Source organism: Salvelinus alpinus, chromosome 8, assembly GCF_045679555.1.
Source record: "Salvelinus alpinus chromosome 8, SLU_Salpinus.1, whole genome shotgun sequence".
NCBI lineage: Eukaryota > Metazoa > Chordata > Actinopteri > Salmoniformes > Salmonidae > Salvelinus > Salvelinus alpinus.
The window spans coordinates 83,480,289-83,505,048 of record NC_092093.1 but is presented as its reverse complement, the minus strand read 5'-3'; the positions used below and the strand labels follow the sequence as shown (position 1 = coordinate 83,505,048).

The 24,760-nt window shown below is 39.5% G+C and overlaps 1 protein-coding gene across 1 annotated transcript; it reads left to right on the top strand.

The window, feature by feature from the left end:
- Positions 1–23,977, top strand: LOC139583776 (coagulation factor XIII A chain-like). Its single transcript, XM_071415225.1, has 15 exons — positions 1–63; positions 2,999–3,184; positions 6,710–6,892; positions 8,986–9,234; positions 11,466–11,578; positions 11,726–11,833; positions 12,287–12,458; positions 15,680–15,827; positions 16,240–16,349; positions 18,425–18,513; positions 18,699–18,858; positions 19,501–19,779; positions 20,221–20,381; positions 20,860–20,996; positions 21,285–23,977. Exons 2-15 carry the CDS (start codon positions 3,031–3,033, stop codon positions 21,424–21,426), a joined length of 2,205 nt encoding a protein of 734 aa, XP_071271326.1. The 5' UTR covers positions 1–63; positions 2,999–3,030; the 3' UTR covers positions 21,427–23,977.
- Positions 23,978–24,760: the final 783 nt, after the last annotated feature.

Genomic DNA, 24,760 nt, shown 5'->3' with positions numbered 1-24,760 from the left:
ATTCACTTGACATCTGTTGGCGTGACTCTTCCTCCAACTGCATCTCTACCTGAGCTTTTGAAGGTGAGTAGGAATTCTCTTCTCAATACTTTGTGGGTTGGTTTCCTGGACACAGATGGATCCTAGTTCTGGACAAAAAATATATGTCAAAGGAAATTCCCCACTAGGCATGCTTTTGAGTCAAGGACTATGCTTAAACGCTGTCTAGGAAACTGGCCCTATTTTGTGACTGAAATTTGCTTGTAAATCTAATTTGCGACCAAAGATGTATGGCTGGATATGTATTTTTGTCATGTAGCTGGATCACTTGAACAACTTGATTGCATATTCTTGAAGGAGAGAAGTATCAATATTTGCCATCCACGATATTGACATGCTGTGTTCAAGCTCTCCATCATGTTTTCCTTAACAGTCTATCTTCTTTCAGAAGAGTAACACTTTACATAAACTTTTATGTTACAAAGGATATATAAAGGATTTATAAGGAGCTTATAAACTGTTAAGCCTTTTTTAACGATCTAACAATGTTTAATAAATATAGCAAACAGTTAAGGCACATTTATTTATTTCCTGAATACTGAATACTGTTCTGGCTGGCAATAATAACATTATAATCACTGCAGTCATTAAGGCTGGATTGGAACGAAGACACAGAACTTCACATGCTGGTCTTCTTAAACCGATACTAACAGGAGACTACCTGCACCTGCATGCTAAAATAAACTTGATTGCAACGAAAAACCCACACGAATAAACCAGGGATTAAGCTGATTTTACGTTGATACCAGACAGCTGCAACTTTCCTTGTCTATGCTCTCTATTCCCGCCTCCAATGAAATATCAACCTATCAGGAGCATCGAAAACCGTAAGGCTGATGAATGTAAAATAGGTATATAGGAGTAATAGAACTATACTTTATTCAAACGTTTCATTTTAAATGGCAAAATAATACACGTGTTCCATTTGAAATAACTTTATTAGCCTACATTTTCATTTGATAAAAATTATAGATTATATAACTCATCACTATTACTTGATTTAGTTACACATTTCAAATGTTTAAAGTGCAGGCATATTTCCCACGTCTTAATAAGAAATGACTATACTTTTTAAAGATAAACTTTAATTAATGGATTAGATAACTTGGAAATGACATGTGGGGTATATTACCACAGTAAATGTACCATGGTAAATGAGGAAAAACATTATTTGAGTTGTATGGAACGATTGTCAAATAGATAAATTGCCCTTAGTCTGTTCAATAAGTAGGATTAATTTGTTCTGATGATAATACTCACCAGAGGACTAAATAGTCCTGAAAAATGTTGCCACCAATTAGGACTTAAAGATAACCTCGACATCCGCTTTAGTGACTGATAAATCGGTGTCCAATGATGGTTGCAATTGAGATCAGCTGTGAGGTTTAATGAAATATTACGCTGGTTCGTTGCAATACGCTCGCAAGCTCACTATTTACCAAGCACCAAAATAATAATTACAAAAGGTCAACCTTTGCGTTATAACTGTTTATTACAAATGTATAAAATATGTAAAAACGAATAAGGAACCGTTAATGTAACTACTTTTAAACCCTTTATAAATGAATACATTAACGTAAGGTGCAATCTTTGGATGTGTGTAGTTTATGTGTCATTCTTTAACGACAAAACATAATACGCTAGACAAGGTGGGATCTGTTGGTGTCTGCAATATGAATTATGTGAGAAACGGCGGCGGAAACACCTCAATATGCAAATATTGATTGATTTTTCAAAATCAAAAACAATTTGATCAATTTACCACAAAATCGTTTTGTTAAAATATCACCAAAAAAAGGATTTGTTGAGCAAGAGCAGTAGCAGCCAGGGACAGTGATGAGTAAATCATTTGGTGACATCTTGTGGTCTTAATGTGAATTACAGGGGGAGGGGGGGGGGGGGGGGGGGGGTTACCCCAGGGGGCTAGGTACCTCCTAGTACATTATATTGTGATGTCCTCCCACTACAACTTGTGAAAGCTTGCAGTTCATTAGGCTACAGATGAAATAAATTATGATCTTGCTGTTGTGTCCATAATAATCTCATCATGTAGGCTTTACCCGCACTGTATCTACAAGCTGTTGACTAGAACACACGTGACAAGACCAGAGTGGTCATTTTTCATGACAAAACCAACAGTTGAGTTGAAAATGTGATACATGGGAATTCAACCCCTTAAGTCATTTTTATGTACACTACATCAGCATGCTAAGTATTTTATCTGCAACAAGTCAATTTGATGGAAAGTGGGAAATTGTGTGGGAAATTGCGCATATGGTTCTTATGCAGATTTTAGAATATTCCTATGAAAATCTGTCGCCAATTGGATGGAAACCGAGCTGTTGATAACATCAAATCAGATGTATCATGTTAGCTCATGAATAGTGATGTGCCTGTACCAGTGGTTCCAGATTATTGTTGATTATTGATTATATTTCAATGCATTTTGACGTACTCTTGTGTATATTTCACAGATTCATTTTTTCCCATGACTTATGCCATGTTAATATGATATCTAAATATGAGAGTGACTAACAAAATCAACGGGGGCCCCCCTAGAGGTCAGGTACTCTGGGCACAGCCCGGTCGGTAATTTGGCCAGGATTACTACAAATGTACCTAGCAGTAGACTAATATACCAATATAAAACATTTGAACTGACATGGGTTAATTGATGCACTACCAAGTTTTGAAATTGCACCTTGTGAATTCTGATATCCTAACTCTATACAGTAAAGTTCCTGTGAGTAAGCACTTCACTGTTATTCACCATAAAATTCGATTTGTTTGGAAGTTGAGAACCCGACTGAGTTTCGATTGATTCATTTCGAAAACATTTTCCAGGTCCTGGGTGCGGCCCCGGTTGCAATATGTTGTGCAATTATAGATACAAGCATTTGCTGCTTGTAAATACAGTACATATCTCCTTGACCACGTTTTATCTTTTTTTGATCTACAGAACAGCAAAAACTGTTGACCCCTGCTTTCAACATGTCTTCCTCTGCACACTGTACCGGGACCAACTTCCCTGGGCGCCTGAAAAGTCCCATCTGTAGCTCCAACGCTGAGCAAGATGACCACCAACTTCCCAAGTTTGAGCACTTTGGGGAGGCTGTGGCAATTCCCCGTGGCCCCTCCAGTGATGGTACAAGATAAATAGAATAAGTGTTGTGAGTTTGTGTTTGTGTGTGTGTGCGTGTGCGTGTGCGTGAGAGAAAAAAAGCGAGAGAACTAGTTCATTCTCTGTAATCAGTAAGTGATTAATCATGTGTAATCAGATTAAAATAGCAAAAAAATAAAAAAAATGTCTTACCCCAGTCCTTGACTGTCTATGATAAATGAGATCAACACACATAACAAAGCAAATTCTTCAGTGTTAAAAAAATATAAATTAACATTAAGAGTGTTAAATCAACACTGAAACCATTGAGTCTGTGGACCCATACTGACACCGGAAAAGTGTTAAATTGAGAAACTGCTTAGTGTATAGTCTTATTCAAATATTTCCCAGAGTGCCTTGCCTTCCGAGTAAACTGTAGAGTTACCACCCATGACAGCATTTTTTATTTATTTTATTTAACTTTTATTTAAATAGGAAAGTCAGTTAAGAACAAATTCTTATTTACAATAACAACCTAACTCCACCCAACCCTAACCTGGACGACGCTGGGCCAATTGTGCACCGCCCTATGGGACTCCCAATCATGGCCGGTTGTGATACAGCCTGGAATCAAACCAGGGTCTGTAGTGATGCCTCTAGCACTGAGATGCATTGCTTTCTACCACTGCGCCACTCCGCAGCCAGATAGATGGTGAGTGAGATGGTTGCTGCATTCATCCACCAAGTGAGATCCTAAGCGAATATTTTACCATTTAAAATATGTATATATATATATATACTGTATATATATATATATATATGTATATATAAAGCAATACAATACCATTATGTATTTCAAAAGGCTTTATTTTGAGCACCTAGTTTTATCAGTGGCGTGCCGTGGGCCTGGGGCCTAGGCCTTCAGTGAGGTACTACACAGTCCCACCCGAATTAATCCACCTCTTATTATCATCAATTATGCCATGGCTCTAGACACTATACATTTAGACAGAAACGCAGTATAACCAGGCGTTGCGTCACCTTGAAATTGACAAATTGAAATTTTTGGGTAAACAGTGTTTAACAGACAACTCAAGTTTGCAAAGCCAGTGTGGCTCCAAACACCAAATCGATCACTTGCAAATAATAGGCATTCCCAGCAGTACAGTTTGCAGTGCTTCTCGGAGCCTTTGAGCCATTGACAGCGCTCGTAGTTGAAACTTTGAAAGTGGCGAGCGAACGAACCCCTTTCCCGCCTGTGACAGGCTTTGTGGCGTCGGGCGACCTCTCCTTACAATGTCTAACTTTTCTTGAAAAGTTCGTCTTGAGAATGGCGTTATAATTATATCCTCGACGAAATCGATATCTTCTCCTCCTTCCGCCATTGTGGGTTCAAAAAACAGCTTAGTAGAGTTTCCTAGATCTGCATAGACCTGCCCATAGGACCTGCCTCTCAATATTGGTAATCCAATCAAAAGACGTGGACGCCCTAGGCCTGCTAGCTGGCTCATGTGTAACACTGGAGCCAGCCAGCAGGCGTACAATAGCCAACTCTAAAGCTGATTGGTTGACACAAAATTTTAATTTCCATTCACTTTAAGCTACAAGCGCCCGCACTGTTGATTCTGAAGGCCTGAGAGCAGATTTTAGACCCCTGGCAACACATGATGGCTGAATATGATTGGATAAAAGATCTAACATAAAGACCAGCCCTCCAAATCTCAACCTGGGGCTGGAAGCAGTGCAACCAAGAGGAAAGCTATGAAATGAAGAGTATAACTCTTACTCTGGGGAATAATTTAATACATATTTGTGGGAAAATATATTTTAAAAAAAATTATATTCTGATGATGTTTAGGCCAGCAGAGAAGGCCTTGCAGGCCCTGACGGCCCACCACTGAGTTTTATCCTAATACAGGGGCCTGAAAATCATAACCATGCACGTCATTATTATATTTCCCAGCATGCTCTATTGCAGGTAGACTTTTTCAATTGTTTGTTTCAGTATCTATATTTGTACATGATTGATTAATTAATGAATCTTATGCTACTCAAATAGGAATGACAAACATTTTCTGAACTAATCCAATATTACTTGGATTTCTTGTACCCGTTACTGAAAGGGTTGTTCCAATTTAGTTAGTTTAGCTAATCTGGTGAATATATCTTGTTAATTTTTCCAGTCATTTTTAGGACTGGTTGCGGGTGATAATGATTTGAGGAGCTGGCTATCTGTCTATATTCTAATAGGAATTTCACAAAACCTTGTACGTTTGCATAATGTGATTTTCATGTCTGATATGGCCTGTGAACGAATGATGTTACGTTTGATACAGTTAATTTAGGAGCAGGTTGCCGATGCCTGCATCATTTTAGCAGAAAAATGTCATCAATGACGTCTGAAGCTTTGTTTTGTCGAACAACTACCTGACATGGCTACAGTGAGCACGTGCTACGGCGCCACTAGCCTACACTGTGTTGATGAAAGCATCTAGTAATGATCGCATTTTCGACACAATTTCCTGGAAAGCCTCAATGCTTCAATAAGCTTTGTTTCCCCATCACTACTGTAAACCATGGGTTTCAGATTTAGATTTGTTCCTTAAGGGGTACAAACACTTGTCACTGTAGTGGTACACTGTAAGGCCATCCTTTGTACCTTTAGTTATAAGTGCATTATTGTATCCCAGTCCATACCTCAGGCCACACCAGGCCTGCAAGTAGGGTTTCAAAATTTGTTTTTGAAGGATTTTGGATTTTCTGGGAGTTTTGGGAAAGTTACCAGATTTTTGCAACCCTTTCTGCAAGTCACATTATGCTGGCTAGCAAAGTGATGTATAGTTAGAATAAGCAATAGTTCAATTTTTTTATTAATATGTATAATATAATATGTATCCACCAATCAATATGTATGCAAAAACACATAGGAAAACAAACAATTCTGAAAATATTACTGCAATCGAGCATGCTGGTTAATATTATTTACTGCTATATGTAGAATCCTTCTTGCCTTCTAAAGTACCATCAAAGAACCCTTCCCGGCAAAAAAACTGTTCTTAGGATGTTGAAAGTAGTTGGTAGAACCCTATCCCTCCACAAAGAAACTCTTTGGAACCTTTTTTTCTACATTTAGGAAACAAATCGATGAATGCAACAATCATATCTCTGTCACTAACAAATACAGTCATGTGTAGTACATCTACAATTTACTTGAAAAGCAAGGCACTTTGGGAAATGTTTGAATAAGGCTTTACACTAAGCAGTGTATTTATTTAACACTGTTCTGGTGTCTATAGGTCCACAGACTCAACTGTTTCAGTTTTGATTGAACACTCTGTGTTCATTTCTTATTTTTTAATCACTGGAGAATTTGCTGTATAGGCCCACAGGTTTGAGTTATGTTCGGCCGAGGTGGTCAGCAGAAATCCTTGTTCCCATTTTGACTTCACACTCAGACCTGACATCCTGAAAAGCACCCTTTTTACCCAAAAAGTTTAATCCAAAAGATGTTAAGTTTGTTACCTGGTTGTCTAAACATCATTATTTAGCTTGTGATCTCCTTATTTGCAGCCACCCTGGAATGTGTGAGAGTGGACATGATGCAAAATGAGAACAAGAGCGACCACCACTGTCACTTGTACGAAGGCAAAAACAACATTCTCATCATCCGCAGAGCCCAAGAGTTTCAGATGACCCTCCAGTTCAACCAGCCCGTAAATCCCAGTGACAAATTCCAGGTTGAGTTTTACATTGGTAAGACGTTTTTACACATTTCCACCAATGTAGTGTACATTCCTTTCTGCTGGTTAAAAATGTCATTACATGCATTGCTTGACTTCACTGAGGGTGATGTATGAAAAACAGTATTCACCATTTGATAATAGTTTTAATGGGAGGTGTGTTAGAGGTGAAGTTGCATCTCAATACTAAAATTGTTTCTCTCCTAGTCTCCTCTCTGTCATCTGTGATTAGCCTCTGTAGCCAATCAGAAACTCTAATTAATAAAAGTGCCAAGTTGAAAGAAAAACTGATTATTGACATATTCCCATCTAAACATCTGTAACATCTGTTGATAGTAACCTTGGGGTGTCTCCCGATTGTCCAAACTTCTCCCCAAGTGTGCACTTGCACACTTCCAATCATGGATTTAGGGAGTTTCCACTATTGTTGAATCCATGACAGAGTGTGCAAGTGCACACTTCGGAAGAAGGGTGTAGAATAGGGACGTGTCCAGGGTCTCTCTCACACATTATACTGAATGCTTACAGGGGAATTGCTGAAAATATATCTATGTGCTCGATCCAATCCGTATTGCGGAAGTTCCGATGTATAGAGCGATTGAAATTTAAAGGTAATTTCCAATTGAGATGGCAGCGTTTACTGTGAATGCAGTCTCCACAAACACAGGAACATTGCCTTTAAATTTAAATTGCTCTATAACACGGAACTTCCGCGATACGGATTGTATCATGCCCTAGGTCCTTTAGTGTCAGCTACAAAACTGCAATATGTCAATTAAGTACAAACAAAGCTGTAACGACAGCAAAATGACTGCTTAATAAGTATGACACCATTTTTTAAAATCTTCAAACGACTTACTTATGCCTTGAAAAGGCTTTCATGCTCAATATATTTTTATCTCCCTGAATGTGGTGTTGTCCTCTTACATCTGCTGTGAAATTCTTAGTTTACTGTGTTCAAAAGGTTTTGAGAATAGGGCATAAAAAAGCACAATATTACACTAAATATCCTTTAGCCTACATTTATTGGATTTGAGAGAGTGGTTGAGTGATAATTGTGAGGCACATCTAAAATAATGGTGCAAATGGACATGCATCATCCTTGTTGAAACTATGAGAGTGTTATGAATGAACATACAGTATGTGAATTGACATATGTGCAGCTACAGCAGCGTACTAGTAGTACCCTAGTAATCCATCTGCAGTTAATGGTTTGCAGTGGTGTAAAGTAGAAAATACTTCGAAGTACTACTTAAGTACTTTTTTTTGAGTAGCTGTACTTTACTATTTATATTTTTGACAACTTTTTACCTTTACTCCACTACATTCCTAAAGAAAATAGGTACTTTTTACTCAATACATTTTCCCTGACAGCCAAAATGACTCGTTACATTTCAAATGCTCAGGCGTGACAGAAATATGGTCAATTTCACACACCTATCAATGCAATGTGTTGTCATCCCTACTGCCTCTGATCTGATGGACTCACTAAACACAAATACTGCATTTGTAAATGATGTGTGAGAGTTGGAGGTGTGCCCCTGGTTGTCCGTAAATTAAAAAACAAGAAAGTCCTGCCGTCTGGTTTGTGTAATGTAAGGAATTTGATGAATAGCATTTACATTTTACTTTTACCCAAGTATGACAATTGAGTACTTTTTCCACTACTGATGGTTTGTTGCATTCCAGGTCACCTTTATTGCAGTCGCTCTGCACAGACTACCACCAACAGTATCTTCTGTAATGTTGTGATATTGAGCAGACCTCGACTTGTGTTGGTTGATGTGTTGTTAACTCAACAGTTTTTTTGGTAGCACTTTATTTTACAAGTACAGAAAATTACCAGGTATTTATCAAATAAATGTCATGGTAACACAGTAATTACACAGTAATAACTTATGATTTACTTGCTTTGTTTCTTCAAGGCTCATTAAAACAATAGCTACTTGGTACCATTTGTTAGCAACTGAGGTTAATTCTTTGAAGAATGTACCAGAAAGTATCGATTGTTACCACATAATGTCATATTAAATACTAAGAGTACAGTGGAAACATGAGTGTCTACATGTGTTGACGTTTCCCCTGTCATGTCACCTTCTCCCTCAGGTCTTGATGCCGACGTGTTGAATGGCACAAAGATCATCATCTCCTTTGACGGCTCACAAACTGGGAATTGGACCGGCCGCATGCTACAGCAACAAGGGGATGAGTGCGTGGTGGGCATCACCCCTTCTGCGAACGCCATCATCGGAAAGTACTACACAACTGTGGCGGTCATCGGTTCCAATGGAGTTTCAAGGACACAGAAGGACTCTGGAACAGACTTCTACCTCCTGTTCAACGCCTGGGCGTCCAGTGAGTGGAATCTTTGTGGATTTTTGTTTGTCTTCTGAGGACTGCTTAAGATAAGATAAAACATATGCATTATACACCCCTTATGGGGAAAAACGAATGATTTCACATGTGGAAAATCACATGAATTAACTTGTGACATTCAATGTGAAATTGTGTTTTTGAAACAGTAAACGTGATAATATTTCACATGAAGTTTCACATGTGGATTCAAATTTTCACGTTAATATTTTACATGAGATTTCACAGGTGATGCCTCTCCAAACAAAAATGTGACGTTAGGATAAATACACAAACTGTGTTTTTAACATACAATGTAAATAATTGACACTTTCACATGATTACATCGTGTATGTTTATACAGTAATTATTATTCAACATGTCCTCACCTGGGATATGAACTCGCAACCTCTTAGTTGAAGGTATTCCAATATTCCTGCTACGCCACCACGTCTGTGTCAGTGACTGATTTAACCTGTATTCCAACTATTTGGACTTGAGTAAATTCAATCTCAGCTTTGTCAAATTAAGAAAAAGCACTAAAGGAAATCTTTCTATTTACAATAATAATATGCCCCACCAACATAAAACAACTATACAGAAAACCAACTCACATCATCAATGATCAGAGAATATTCAGATGGAACTCATGTGCAGAGATGTATTATAGGTATTGAAAGTGTAGAGGAACGATATAGTACAGACTTTGCAGCGCAGCAGATTGATCAGCGTACCCCAAATCCATTGGTTGTGAGTTGAAATCCCAGGTGGGGTCATATTGAAAAGTCAGTACTAAGTGATCATGTCAAATGGAATCATATTATCACTCATTAAAGACTTTTTACACTATTTTAGCTGAACATTGTACCACTTACTTTGAAACCCCCATATCCTTTCGTTCCCCAATTTTTTTTTTAAACGTGTGGAATTGCCTTTTCACTTTAGAAATAGCTGTTTTCACATGTTTAGCTGCAAATTTCACATGTAAAAAAAAAAGAGACACCATATGTGAAACTGCAAATGAAAACACTGCACCACCTAGAATTCACGTTATCATCACGTTTTCACATATGAGAAAAATTACATTTTTTCACGTCACGTGAATTGAAGATTCTAACTCTCATATGTGGAATTGCATTTTCATGTGTAAAAAACTTTCACTTGAAAATAAAATTAGCATTTTCGTATGTTGAAATTTTGCATCCCCATGTTGTCACATTTATTTCACATGGTATCATGTTTTCACAAGTGAAGTTTCATGTCATCACATGTTGCTTTTACATTTGGCCACAAGTTATCACATTAACTTCACCTAAGATCACATGCAACCACATGAGAAACACATGTTATCAAGTGTAATTCATGTTGGTTTTTCTGTAAGGGACATCATTAAAATGAACACTGACTAAATAGGTGTCAGACAGCTATGGAACCGCTCAGTAACATCCCAGGGAATTCGCTGCCCCAATGCATGTGTCATTTTTAACATGCTTTAACATGCCATTTGGAGGATTCGTTGAGTGGAACATCAGCCATACGAAAGCTAAGACTTGGACACGAGTATTAAATGATGAACATCAATTCTCATCCTAACATTTGTCCCCCTCCCACTAAGAAATGTTGTTGTTTCATAAATTGACAAAGTACACTAAACTTGTTTAGGAACAAAACATTTGGGAAACAATTCAATGTTTAATTCGTTGACTCATGATACCAAAAAAATCTGACAGTGATGAGATACTGTAGCCTGCATGAAAAGCATGTTTTGATTCCCAAAAGAAAAACATGGAGTTACTTTTTTTCCTTTTCTTTTTGTTAAAGCTCCACAGGGCTGGAGCAGGCCTGGCTAGCATGCATGCAGCCTAGCGCGGTCATGTCACTTAAGTCCAGCGATAACAGAAAGCAGGTTCCACAGACGTTAAAAACGCTCAAAAACACAGCTGCCACCAATGTAATGTGCCGTTAGGAGGGTTCAGATAGTGGAACATCAGCGGTGTGAACGCAAAGACTTGGACACCAGACGGCGCTCAATAGGACGTGACCTCCTTCCTGGACATGCGACCACCGTCTCAATTAGTTCACGTGACACAAATGAATTTATAGACACAGGTCAGGCATTAGTAATCAATGAAGAACATCCAATTCTCATCCTTACAATTCTTACAAGTCACATCTAAAGTAACAGATGACCAGATTCTGGTAATGAGGCTGCAATTTATTTCTGATTTCTTTAGATGATGAAGTGTACATGCCCAATGAGGAAGAGAGGCAGGAGTATGTGATGAATGAAAATGGCTTCATATACGAGGAGGAATCAGGTGGAGGAAGGCAATGGTATTATGGTCAGGTACAGTAAAATACTACACACACATGCCCCATGCACACACACTCACAGATCAAATACCTTAATATCCTCTATACTTTACACACACATGTACAGTTGTGTCATTATTGTTCCTTTTTTGAGGCTGGAGGCTGTAATTCTCTCTTGTAGTTTGCGGAAGGGATTCTTGATGCCTGTTTCCAAATCTTGGATGACTCACACATGCCTCTAGTAAACAGAGGCGATGCTGTCAAAGTCTGCAGGATAGGCTCTGCAATGGTGAGTGATATTTGCAGATAACTTAAGCACACTACACAAAATCCAGAACTAAGAAGAGCCAAGTGCTTTTCACAACCACAAGACATACCAAGCATTTAACCTCTACTTCAGTCTGCGTTCACAGAATGTGATTTGTAGTAGATCCTATACATATACAATACATATTGAGTGAGATATTGCCTCATTTGATTCTTTTTATATAATATTTCAAGAAAAAGTTTGAAAAAAAGTGTATATTTGTGTCTACATTCAACTGGTAAAAGTTAACTGTGATATGAATGAAGGGAAACAATGACCCTGGTACCTGGCCTTAATTAAACACTAAATTTCCTTTTGCATGCTTTAATCAACTTACTCTGAACATTTCATTTCAAACTAACCTATCCTTATGCCTGGTGCACTAATCTCTTTGAGGGGTGTTTCTATATATTTTTCCATTCTTTGTGGAACCAGATGAACTCCCAGGATGACCGCGGGGTCTTGGTGGGCAACTGGAGCGATGACTACTCCCTTGGCACTGCACCAACCTTCTGGATCGGCAGTGACCAGATCCTGCTCCAGTACGTCAACAAAGGGCCCGTCAGCTTCGCCCAGTGCTGGGTCTACGCCGGGACGTTCAACACCTGTGAGTGCCTGATCAAATTCCCTTTTCATTTTCAATGTCCACCCCACAACATAGGTCATGTGTCTTCCAAATTACCTGTGATTTGCACTGAGGGATTGATGGTCAATAGAAAACAGGCCCATCCAGTTATAAACTGCAGTTTTCAACTAAGAAAAGGTTGACTTTTTTAGTGGGTAGATCAGCTTTAATATTGCAGATGGACAGGTAGAAGGTCATACACAGGGAATCCAAAAAGGTAACAGTACAGGCAGGGGAAAAGGCTACTGACGTAGTCCGGGAGATCAGGCAAGATGTTGATGATAGGAAATCTGATAGGCAAAAGTACAGGCAGGGAATTGGCCAAAAACGAATATACACGGGAGGACTAATATGGACATAACCAGAACTCTGAATAGAATGTGGACAAAAAAACAAACAATACCTCACAATGATGCGGTGCAAGGAACGTACTTGTTACAGAATAACACCTCACCTAAGGGAAGCATCAGGAAGTGGAAAAGTGGGAAAAAATGCAGGTCATCTATGCACTTATATAGTGAAATGAGGAGACTTTTCCCGTGGTTCATTTTCATGCCAGCCAGGTAGGCTATACTCCTGTTGTAAATAGAAGCAATGTGCTTAATATTAGGAAAATATAGTAGGCCTAGCCTATAGAAAGCTGATGGGATCCTCCTCTGTTTTCTCATGCAATTGCATAGCCTATAGAAATGTTGCGCAACATGAGCTCATGGGCTCATGAGCCCATGTTTGAGTAGATTTTCGATTACATTTGCATTGATTAGAGGGACAATAGAGTGCTGAATACCAGGGAGTTAGCAAGTTTGGTAGGCTACTAATGATCATCAGCATCAGAGCTTGGAGAAGCCTAATTACCGTGACTAAACGGTCACATGGAATTTGACTGCCATCTTGACTCATGACCACCGGTGTGGCAGTAATATGGTCACTGTAACAGCCCTAGTCCGACCATATTCTGTCCCCTATCAACACTTTTTAAACTTTTGCCAGTGAGAATGACATAAGAAAGTAGTCAAGACGACTAACTTGATTGAGCCTCAGCCATGTTTATCTCACTAGGTCAGGATATTTAAGCTTCCATATATCCACTAGTTCCAATACAGTGCATTCTGAAAGTATTCAGACCCCTTGACTTTTTCCACATTTTGTTACGTTACAGCCTTATTCTAAAATGGATGACATCGTTTTCCCCCCTTATCAATCTACACACAATACCCCATAATGACAAAGCAAAAGCAGGTTTTTTGAAATCTTAGCAAATTTATTTAAAAAAAAAAATATATATATATATATTTTTTTTACATAAGTATTCAGACCCTTTACTCAGTACTTACTCAGATAAGGAGCGTCGCTGCACAGCAATTTTCAGGTCTCTCCAGAGATGTTCGATCGGGTTCAATTCCAGGCTATGGCTGGGCCACTCAAGGACATACAGAGACTTGTCCCGAAGCCACTCCTGAGTTGTCTTGGCTGTGTGCTTAAGGTCGTTGTAGTTAAACATTAAAAACATTATAATTTTTAGGGAAAGCTACACTAAATATATTCACATCACCAAATAATTGATTAAAACACTGTTTTGCAATGAAGGTCGACAGTAGCCCCAGCAGCACTCTGTAGGGTAGCACCATGGCACAGCTAGCTTCTGTCCTCCTCTGGGTACATTGACTTCAATGCAAAATCTAGGAGGCTCATGGTTTTCACCCCCTTCCATAGACCTAAACAGTAATAATGACAGCATCTGTAGGACGTCCTCCAACCTATCAGAGGTCTTGCATCATGAACAGGCATGTAGTCCACCCAATCAAAAGATCACAGAATGAATCTAGTTCTAAAAGCATAAGCTACAGCTAGCTAGCACTGCAGTGCTAATGTGGCGGGTAGTTGACTCAGAGAGAGAAAAACAATAGTTGAACAGTTTTGAACAAATTAATTTCTTCCAACATTAAGAAGAAGCAAGAGAGAGAGAGAGAGAGCTATATTTGGTTGTATTGTTTCTTTACTTTCACCTTCCCTTGGCTAGCAAATGCAGCTAGCTAGTTTAGCCTACTCATACACCCGGCTCAAACAGAGAGGGATGCTATGTTAGCTAGTTGGCTATGGCTATCCAACACTGGAACTCTTTTGGTTTTATCAATTTATTGCCACCGGAGCCCACTGGTGTAACTGCTAAACTGCTTTCTGACTGTACACTGTACTGCATGATTGTAGCGGGTTTACTAATGCGTTAGTTCTAGTAGTTCGAGTTGACTATGACATGACAACTACAGTATGTAGGCTGTGTATAGCGGTTAGCGGTCGTGATAAGGTTTGGCTTGGAAAGTTTTTTTTGCCTGGTTACAGACAGCTGATGTATTGTGCACTGGAGTCCACAAGGGAAGGGAAAACGTGAGAGGAGGAGAGCGTGTAGATAGTTACGAGAATGTATTATATATACAACGAGCAAAGTGATCATGCTGTTTTTATGTGGCTGCTATGAGAGTGAACTGTTTGCGTGTGATAAGAGGTGTATTCATTCCGCTGATTCTGTTGAGAAACATTTCTGAAACGGAACAAAACAGTGGTAAACATATTACACCCTAGATCAGCTAGATGCTGAGTGTGCAAGGCGGTATATACTCAAAATTCTCCCGACCTGTGCACCTACATTGCAAACTTTCATTCACAGGCTAGGTTTTAGGAACCTCATGATGAGTACAGGGAACATTTTTGTATCATGTAGTATCCTAAACCTACCGCTGTTACATTGAGCTTGGTGAACAGAATATGAATGACAGTCATCCAGTATGCTGTAATAGAAATAAGGCCATGCCAATCATCCTACATCATCTGAAATGGCACCGACAGCCACTGCCATAGATGCTAATGCTAAGCCATAGCGCAATACACAAATCCCGGTTTTCTGACTAGTCTGGAGCATAGGCCACTTTCTAGGTATGCATGAGATGTAGAAAATGTGTAATTAAGTTGACTAGTCCCATTGACAGATAAAAATAGGTAGCAGTTTCCTCAGACAAGGCCCGCTGCTGTGCAAGTTAAACACACTTCTGAAAGTTATATTCATAAATCTACTCTAATCAATTGATTGAATACATTTAACGTGTTAGTTAAACATTTATTGATGTTAACAATTGCATGTTAATTAATATATGCTTATTTTGAAGTGTTGCCTAGCCTCTTTAATGGTGTTCCCTCCCCTGCCCCAGTCCTGCGGTGTCTGGGCATCCCTGCCAGGGTGATCACCAACTTCAACTCCGCCCACGACAACACAGGGAACATCATCACGGATCTCGTCTTCAACTCTGTGGGAAATCAGCTTGAACTGAACGAGCGCCTTACCAGAGACTCAATCTGGTAGTTATATCTCTGCTTCTCCATTTGTATTGAATGAAAATGAAATCCCAGAACGTAGGTTTCTATAATTCTATCTTTCAATGTACGTACTGTAAAAATAGTCATAGCATGGTGGGGGGTGAAATGGACTAATGTCCCTGTTATCTTTATATGATTGTGTCGTGCTCCAGGAAGAAAATTGTTGTGCAATATCCCAGATAATGTACCTGAGTGGTGAAGGATGCCATATAGTGTTCATGAGTGGTGCAGGATGCCAGATTGTGTACCTGAGTGGTGCAGGATGCCAGATTGTGTACCTGAGTGGTGCAGGATGCCAGATAGTGTTCCTGATGGGTGCAGGATGCCAGATAGTGTTCCTGATGGGTGCAGGATGCCAGATAGTGTTTGTGAAAGGTGTGCATTGTCTCCACAGGAACTACCACTGCTGGAACGAGGCTTACTTGTCCAGACTTGACCTCCCTGCAGACCAGAACTTAGGTGGCTGGCAGGTGGTGGATTCCACCCCCCAGGAAACCAGTGATGGTAGGAAAGAAATTAGGATGATGGGAGAGAGAGACCTAATTTTCACTTCAGTTTACACATTTTGTATGCTTAGAATGGGTGTCAAAATTGCATAATCAAATTAATGAAAACGCAGCCATTTAAGATATAGTGTGTTCCATGATAATTTGCACCCTTGATAACCGCTGGGCTAAATAAATACAAATCCTGAGCTATATTGTATGCAAACACATTACATTGTTTTATACTAATACAATTTCTCAGCGAAAGAGATTCTGTTTAACAAGTAATACAAAACAATCTAAAAAAGATAGGGGTCAAAATGATTGGCATCCCTGTTTTCAATACTCCAGCACCCTCCCATTGCGAGGATAATGCCACTGAGCCTTTTTCTGCAATGTTTTATGAGATTGGAGAACAAACATGTTGGGAGTGATCTTAGACCACCATTCCGCGATAAAGAATCTCTCCAGATCCTTGATATCTTTTGTCTGGGCTTATGGACTGCCCTCTTCAGTTCAAACCACAGGTTGATTTTGTTCTCAATTAACCATTTGTTTGTGGATTTTGATTAGTGCTTGGGGTTATTGTCTTGCTGGAAGATCCACTTGCAGCCACTATATCCAGAGCCATGTGTTTAGAGAGTTGGGACATTGAGGTTTCTGCATTATGATGCCTTCACATAACACTCAAATATTCAATGGCAGCCATGTCAGCTCCCGAATGAGCATTATGTAATAGGTGTAGAGCTGGTTGATGCTTCCAGTGATGGTGAGAGGGATGACAGTGTCAAACAGCTTGTGCTCCTTCTCTCTGCAAATCAGCTGCTACACAGGGACCATCAGCCGAGATGTATTGCGTCTCCCTGAATTCTGCTGCTGGCGTCTGTGCTCTCTTTCAGAGGAAAGCTGGTCAGGGCACACAGTCATCCACAAGGATACCTTTGTCCACCATTGTGGCCATCGCTGGTTTCAGCAGAGAAACGATGTCGGACTGCTTCAGGATCTCCTTCTCACTGACAGAGCCTCCATATAGGGCTGAAACAAAGAAATGTGTTAAGAAAGTTGCCCAATGTTGTCACGATGCAGCTCACAGTCCGCTGGTGGATGTTGAATCTGTGGGCCAGATCCCTCTGCTTCAGACTCAGTGAAAGATGAGTCATGAAAAGGAAAAACTTGTCTGTGGGCTGCAGGGATTGTGACTGATGGAAAAAAGGGATTAAGATGCATTACTATGCAAAATTAGAACTAAAATTATCAACCCTACAGATTGCAGATAAATATGGTAATTCCAAATCAGAATTACAGCTTCACCTCTGTTTGCTAGAGACATTTGTGAGTCATCAGTGCCCAAAAAAGGAGTCTCCGTCAAAGGTTGTGGGTCAACCAGCAGGACAACAACCCAAAACACACATCAGAAAGCACCCAGGAATGGTTCAAGAAGAAAAGCTGGACTATTTTGGAGTGGCCAGCGTTGAGTCCAGATCTGAATCCCATCAAAAAGCTATGGCGAAAACTGAAAACAGCAGTTGGTGGAAGGCATCCCTAAAATATTGCGGAATTGGAGCAGTTTCCAGCAGATTGAGGAATCCAGTAAAAGATGCAGCAAGCTCATTGATGGCTACAAGAAGCATTTGTTGGCAGTTATCTTGGCCAAAGCCTCTGCAACCAGGTATTAGCTCTTAGGTGCTAATAATTTTGTCCATGTCATTTCACCAAATATTTTTTAAATTTAAACTTAAATTGGGAATTATTTATAAAAAAGTATAAGGGTGCTAATATATTAGGCAGCAATTGTACATGCAATTCTTAAAATTAATAAAAATGGCTCTGAAAAGCATTGATTGCATCTTGAAAATGTCCCAATGCCCTGATAATTAATACAATCCGTTTCCAATTGCATTGCTGTATTCTCCAAAAATGCTAGCCATTATATTCTAGACAATACTAAATAACCAGCTAACAAAACATCAAAACAGTTTGGATGAAATAACAGCACACTGGGGAAGTCGAAAATAAGCAAACATTTAGAAACGTGAACTATCCCTTGTAAAGTCAAACATACAGGGTCATGGGTTGTTGATATTGTTTTTGCAGGATATTACCGCTGTGGACCTTGCTCTGTCAAAGCCATCAAGGAAGGAATGCTCGGCTATCAATTTGATGGCCCGTTTGTGTTCGCTGAGGTAAAACAATACGTCTTCTTTATGCTTGACCGGTAACACTTTGTTGAATGTTCAGCCATAATGACTTCATCGTCACTCTATGCCATTATGAAGCATAACACAGTTACGTTTTATAACTTGCAATACATTTTATTTAATTAAAATCAATCATAATATTCACATTTATCTCTTTCTTTTAACCTCAGGTGAATAGCGACGTTTACAAACACAAGCTAAATACACAAACTGGGAAAACTGAGTTACTAAGCGTAGACACAACTTATGTCGGCATGAAACTCCTGACGAAGTCCATTGGTGGAAACAATGAGCCAATGGACATTACAGAGACGTACAAATACCCAGAAGGTATGTGGCACCTGGACAATGGAGTAGGCTGGCAAGGGTGCAACTGCACGTTTAAAGTTTGTTATTGGCAGTTTGCAAAATGTCACATGAAACTAATGCAACAAGAATGACTTTGCTATTACTGCTTTTCAAATTAATTTGCAAAAATATAAACGCAAAATGCAACAATTTCCACGACTTTACTGAGTTACAATTCATATAAGGAAATCAGTCAACTTAAATAAATGTATTAGGCCTTAATCTATGTATTTCAAATGACTGGGCAAGAGCGCAGCCATGGGGAGCCAGGCCCAGCCAATCAGAATGAGTTTTCCCCACTAAAGAGCTTTATTACAGATAGAAATACTCCTCAGTTTCATCTGCTGTCAGGGTAGCTGGCCTCAGAAGAAGCCAGATGTGGAGGTCCTGGGCTGTACAGTATATACAGTATATTCCTATAGGTGAAATAAATTGCCAATGAGTTTCATATCAGTCCCATGTTTTTTTTTTTAAGGAGTGGGGCAGTCCCACTCCTTAAAAAAGTCCCACTCCTTGCTGCAGCGATATATGTGTTCTGAAGAGAGCGGTTTAGATCACTAGACAACCAGAGGCCACCAGTCCCATGTTAACTCTATTCCCCTCCAACTCCCCACACATGCACAGGCAGTAGTAAAGATGAGGAGACCATGAAGAATGCAGAGAGAACCTACAGGACGCATATGCAATATGACGACGAGCAGGGCGTGCAGATGACGCTGGAGATCCCGCAGGAGCGTGTGAAGATTGGCCAGAACTTCCAGATGGCTGTGGTCTTCAGGAACCTGAGTGAAGACACACGCACCATCCATGGCTTCCTAGTCGGCTCCACCATCTACTACACCAACATCCAAAGGGCTCAGTTCAAGCAGGAAACCTTTGACGTCACTCTGCACCCCATGGAGAGTGAGTGGAAACCAGGGTGACCCTTTACATACGTACTGTACTGTAGGTATTTTTGGGCTTGTCTACATGTATCACAACTTTGTATGATAGTCCTGCAAAGCTTTCAGACCCCTCCTCTGAAATAAAATCCTCAACTGCTTATAGAAAATGCTTTGCAGTCCTTTTACAGCTTCATGGCACCGTCCTGTTTCAGCAGGTATGTGTGTATGTATTGTATTGCAAGAGATTGTGAGGTAACGATGGGATACTCTCTAGTACTTACCTCAAAAGACTTTACAGGCAACAACCTGGTACCCAATGGTAAGCAACAGTGAATCCAAAAATAATCAAAATATTAATTATCAGGTAATAATTATAAAAGTTATGTTCTGCCAAACATATGCTCCTGTTGTTGATTGAATTTGTTTCGTTGTCAAAACTCTGTCTCCCTAAAACCAACAGCGTCGAGGGTACAGGTGGGTGTGCTGGCCCAGAACTACATGCCCCAGCTGGGTTGCCAATCCAGCCTCCGCTTTGTGGTGACGGCCAAGAGCATGGAGAACAACCAGGACATGACGGCCATACAGATAGTGAACCTGAAAGGCCCCGAGCTGGCCTTTGCGGTGGGTCTGGAAGTTTCATTAGTCCTCTTTTTTAGGATGTTTTTCCTTAGTCCTTTAAAGGGATAGTTCACCCAAATTAAAAAATAACATCTTGATTTCCTTACCCTGTCAGCAGTAATTTGGTGACAGTGACCAGGTACACAAAACCAAATCATGGATTGCTCTCTTACGTTGTCCATAGACTGTTGACATGGTAAGGAAAACTGTCATTTTGTAATTTGAGGGAACTATCTTTGAAAGTGTTCCATAAAAGTATATGTGAAACATATTTAGTTTTTCCCCAAGAGCTAATGTAGTAGTGTACCCAATTAAAGCCTTATTTGTGCTGCTGGAGTGCTGCATCTCTCCTCTCCTTTGATCAAAATGCCATTCCGAAAAACATCCATGCTCCCAACGCAGGGGAGTTGATAATCTCTAGATTATTATAATTTCTTATATCACCATAGATTGTTGTGAATTGACTATCTCTATTGAACAGATCAGTGGACCAGCGAAGGTGAACCAGGAGGTATATGTCAAGGTGGAGTTCACCAACACGTTCCCATTCAGCCTGCATGACGTGAGGATGGCCATGCAAGGGCCTAATTTTTTGTCATACCGGGAAAGGTTGTACAGGTAAGAGGATTTACAACTCCAAGACCTCACATCATGATGATGTTCACACTTACATTAGTCTCACATTCACAAAAACAGATCCAATGTCTGTTTAGTATGCCAATCTGTGTGTGTGTGTGTGTGTGTGTGTGTGTGTGTGTGTGTGTGTGTGTGTGTGTGTGTGTGTGTGTGTGTGTGTGTGTGTGTGTGTGTGTGTGTGTGTGTGTGTGTGTGTGTGTGTGTGTGTGTGTGTGTGTGTGTGTGTGTGTGTGTGTGTGTGTGTGTGTGTGTGTGTGTGTGTGTTTGTAGTGAGATCTCTACCGGCGCCTCCATCACCTGGATAGAGTCCTGTGTCCCTACGAGGTCTGGGAATACAATGATCTATGCTGTCCTGGACTGCTCAGTCCTTGGGAATGTGCAAGGCAATTGGGCCATCTGCGTCCAGGCCTGAGCATTCCCCAGGAAGCCCTTCCCACCTGCTAATCGCCTGCCATCGACCAGAGAACCATGGACGAATAGATGCTCTTGTGTAGATTTGAAAGGATTTGATTGCTGGATAAGCAATTCCATCTAGCCTATGAGAGGGTGAGGGCGAGCAAATAACATACCCCTTACGGAAAAAACACATGATTCACAGGTGAAATTTCCACCTGGGAAATCATGTGAAACCATGTTTTTTTGGAACACTGAAGTTTACATGTGGATTTTACATGTGATCACATAACCTTTCACGTGAATATTTTTCAAATGAGATTCCACAGATGATGCCCTGCAAACAAAATTGAGTTGTTAGGATACACACAAACAGTGCTTTTAACATACAGTGTTTTCAACGCACATATTTGACACACATGATTACATTGTGTATGTATATTTATACAGTAATTATTATTCAACATGTCCTCAGCTGGGTTTTGAACTCACAAACTCTTGGTTCACGGCATCCCGACCTTCCTGCTACACCATCAAGTCGGTGTCAATTACAGATTGAACCTGTATTCCTACACTTTGGGTTTAAGTCAAGTAAATATTAGTTTTTTATAAAAAACATTATAGTTATCGTAGTGATTCAGGAGTAACATTAAAACAGAATAATATCCACCACAAACAGTAGACAACTATTCAGAAAACTATACTTATTCTGAAATAACTGTATGAAATATATGGTGAGAGAATAATCAGATTAACTAAAATAGAAGTGCAGATGGCACTCTTTTGCTAAGTGCAGACAGGTATTATAGGTAATGAATGTGTAGAGGAATGCTATAGACTTTGATGGGCAGCAGAAAGATCAGCGTAACCCAGAGGTTGTACATTCTAATCCCAGGTGGGGTCATATTGAAAAGTCACTACTAAGTGATCATGTCAAATGTAATCATGTTGTCATTGATTAAATATTTTGTACACTATTTTAGCTGAATAGTGTACCATTTCCTTTAAAACCCACATATCATTTGATTCCCTTGCACAAAAATACATGCAGAATCACATTTTCACATGTGAAGTAGCTGTTTTCACATGTTGAGCTGAAATGTTCACATAAAAAAAAAAAAGAGACTTGAGGTCAGTTGTTCACATATGAAAACACATGTTCACATGTATTCAATGTAGAGTTCACATGTTAACACCACCTTTTCACATATGAGGAGAATAACATACTTTCACCTCACATGTGGAATTTATTTCTCATGTGTGAAAACGTTCACATAGGAAAATCAAACTCTCAAATGTGTAGTTTCATGGTATCATATGTTGACATTTTGCATCCCCATGTTGTCACATTTATTTCACGAGATCATGTTTTCCCATGTGTAGTTTCATGTTATCAGATGTTGCTTTTACATGTTGTCACAGATGTTATCACATGTGAAATGTATGTGATTTCTCTGTAAGGGATTGCTTACACCGATAACATTTTTTACAGAAAGGGCTAGGGGCTAGGAGTTGAGGGCCAAATCGCAATAAGCGCATCAGTTTATCTTATTATTTCTTCTGCATTGCCAAATATCAATCAAATCAATGTATTTTCAGGCATTGGTGACACTTAAAGTTGAAGGGCACCTACATAAGGACTTCATCACACATTCATTAGCCATATATGCCACAAGCTGTCTTTATTTAACTAGGCAAGTTAATTAAGAACACATTTTTATTTACAATGACGGCCTACCCCGGCCAAACCCGGACGACGCTGGGCCAATTGTGCGCCGCCGAATGGGACTCCCAATCACGGGCAGATGTGATACAGCCTGGATACGAACCAGGGACTGTAGTGATGCTTCTTGCACCGAGATGCAGTGCCTTAGACCGCTGTGACCTCTTTGATATGTCACAGTATCATCACTTAAACTGCATGTCGACTCTAAACATCCTGTGTAAACTTGCAGTTGTTGACGTAGTTTTTTCATAAAAGTTAACCCTTCACTAGTGTTACCAAAGACTCTCATGGATGAAAAACGATCAAAAGTTATGATCTATATGAATATGATGGATAGAGTCTTTTATGCATTCTAATTAGATTACATTTATATCTCAGGGATTTCATTTGGTTTCGAATCAGCCGACTCAGATTCGGTTTCTGTTATTTTCGATATTACAAACCTTTGCTGACTGTAAATTTATCATACAATCATGACCTTCAATTTAATCAACGGTCCAGTGTTATCTGCAGTAGATTTTAATCAAGCAGAAAAGGTACTGCATTTACAGAAGCTATGCGTATTTGGGAAACAACGTAAAAAATTATTCTTTAGACTGGGATTTTGGTTGCCAAAACATTGCACATCACCCACCTATTATGCATATATAAAGAATTTAATTGTATAACGTAAAAAAGAAAAAGTCACAATGTAAAGCCGTATGTGGGCACCATTCCTCAGTTATTTTGTTTGATAGGATTTTGTATAACCAGTAATATTGGAAAACCATCATTTTTTCAAACAAAACATTTTAATTCACTGCCATTAACTGTTTATAACATTTCAGCTGTGCACTGCTTTTGATTAACAATAAAATCATTTTCAAAATCAATACTGTTGTCACACCATTACATTTTTTTGTATCATTTAGTATTTTAAAACATTTCCGGATGGAGTGGGACTGCCAATATCATTGTTATGTTCACTGGTCCCATTTCATGAAAAAATTCTAAAACACATTACAAACACTCCAACTTTTTTATGACCAAAACAACGGGCTTGAACATAGTGCTAAAAAACATTCAGACCATCAACTAGACACAGGTTCCATATTAACCACTGTAAATGAATTTGAGGAAGAACAAAAAATGTAACTATTCATTCAAATAAGTGTATCGCCCTGACCTTAGAGATCCTTATTATTCTCTATGTTTGGTTAGGTCAGTGTGTGACTCGGGTGGGAAAATCTATGTTTTCTATTTCTTTGTGTTTTTGGCTGAGTATGGTTCCCAATCAGAGGCAGCTGTCTATCGTTGTCTCTGATTGGGGATTATATATAAATTGTCATTTTCCTTTTGGGTTTTGTGGGATCTTGTTTTCTGTTTAGTGTTTTTTTGCCTGACAGAACTGTTTGCTTTTGTTTTTTGACTTATTTTGTTTGAGTGTTCATGAATATTTTCCACGCTTCCACTCTTCCTACCACAAACGAGAGCCGTAACAGAAGATCCCACCAAAAACGGACCCAGCAGCGTGGCCAGGATGAGTGGACATGGGAGGAGATCATGAATGGAGAAGGACCCTGGACGCGGGTAGGAGAGTATCGCCGTTCAAGGTAGCAGATGGAGGCAGCGAAAGCAGAACGGCGAC

Excerpts from the sequence above, each read along its gene's own strand:
- LOC139583776 (XM_071415225.1), top strand. The coding sequence starts at position 3,031 with ATGTCTTCCTCTGCACACTGTACCGGGACCAACTTCCCTGGGCGCCTG. Across the intron at positions 11,579-11,725 it reads GGCAATGGTATTATGGTCAG|TTTGCGGAAGGGATTCTTGA; the intron begins GTACAGTAAAAT and ends TCTCTCTTGTAG. Across the intron at positions 20,997-21,284 it reads TACCGGGAAAGGTTGTACAG|TGAGATCTCTACCGGCGCCT; the intron begins GTAAGAGGATTT and ends GTGTGTTTGTAG.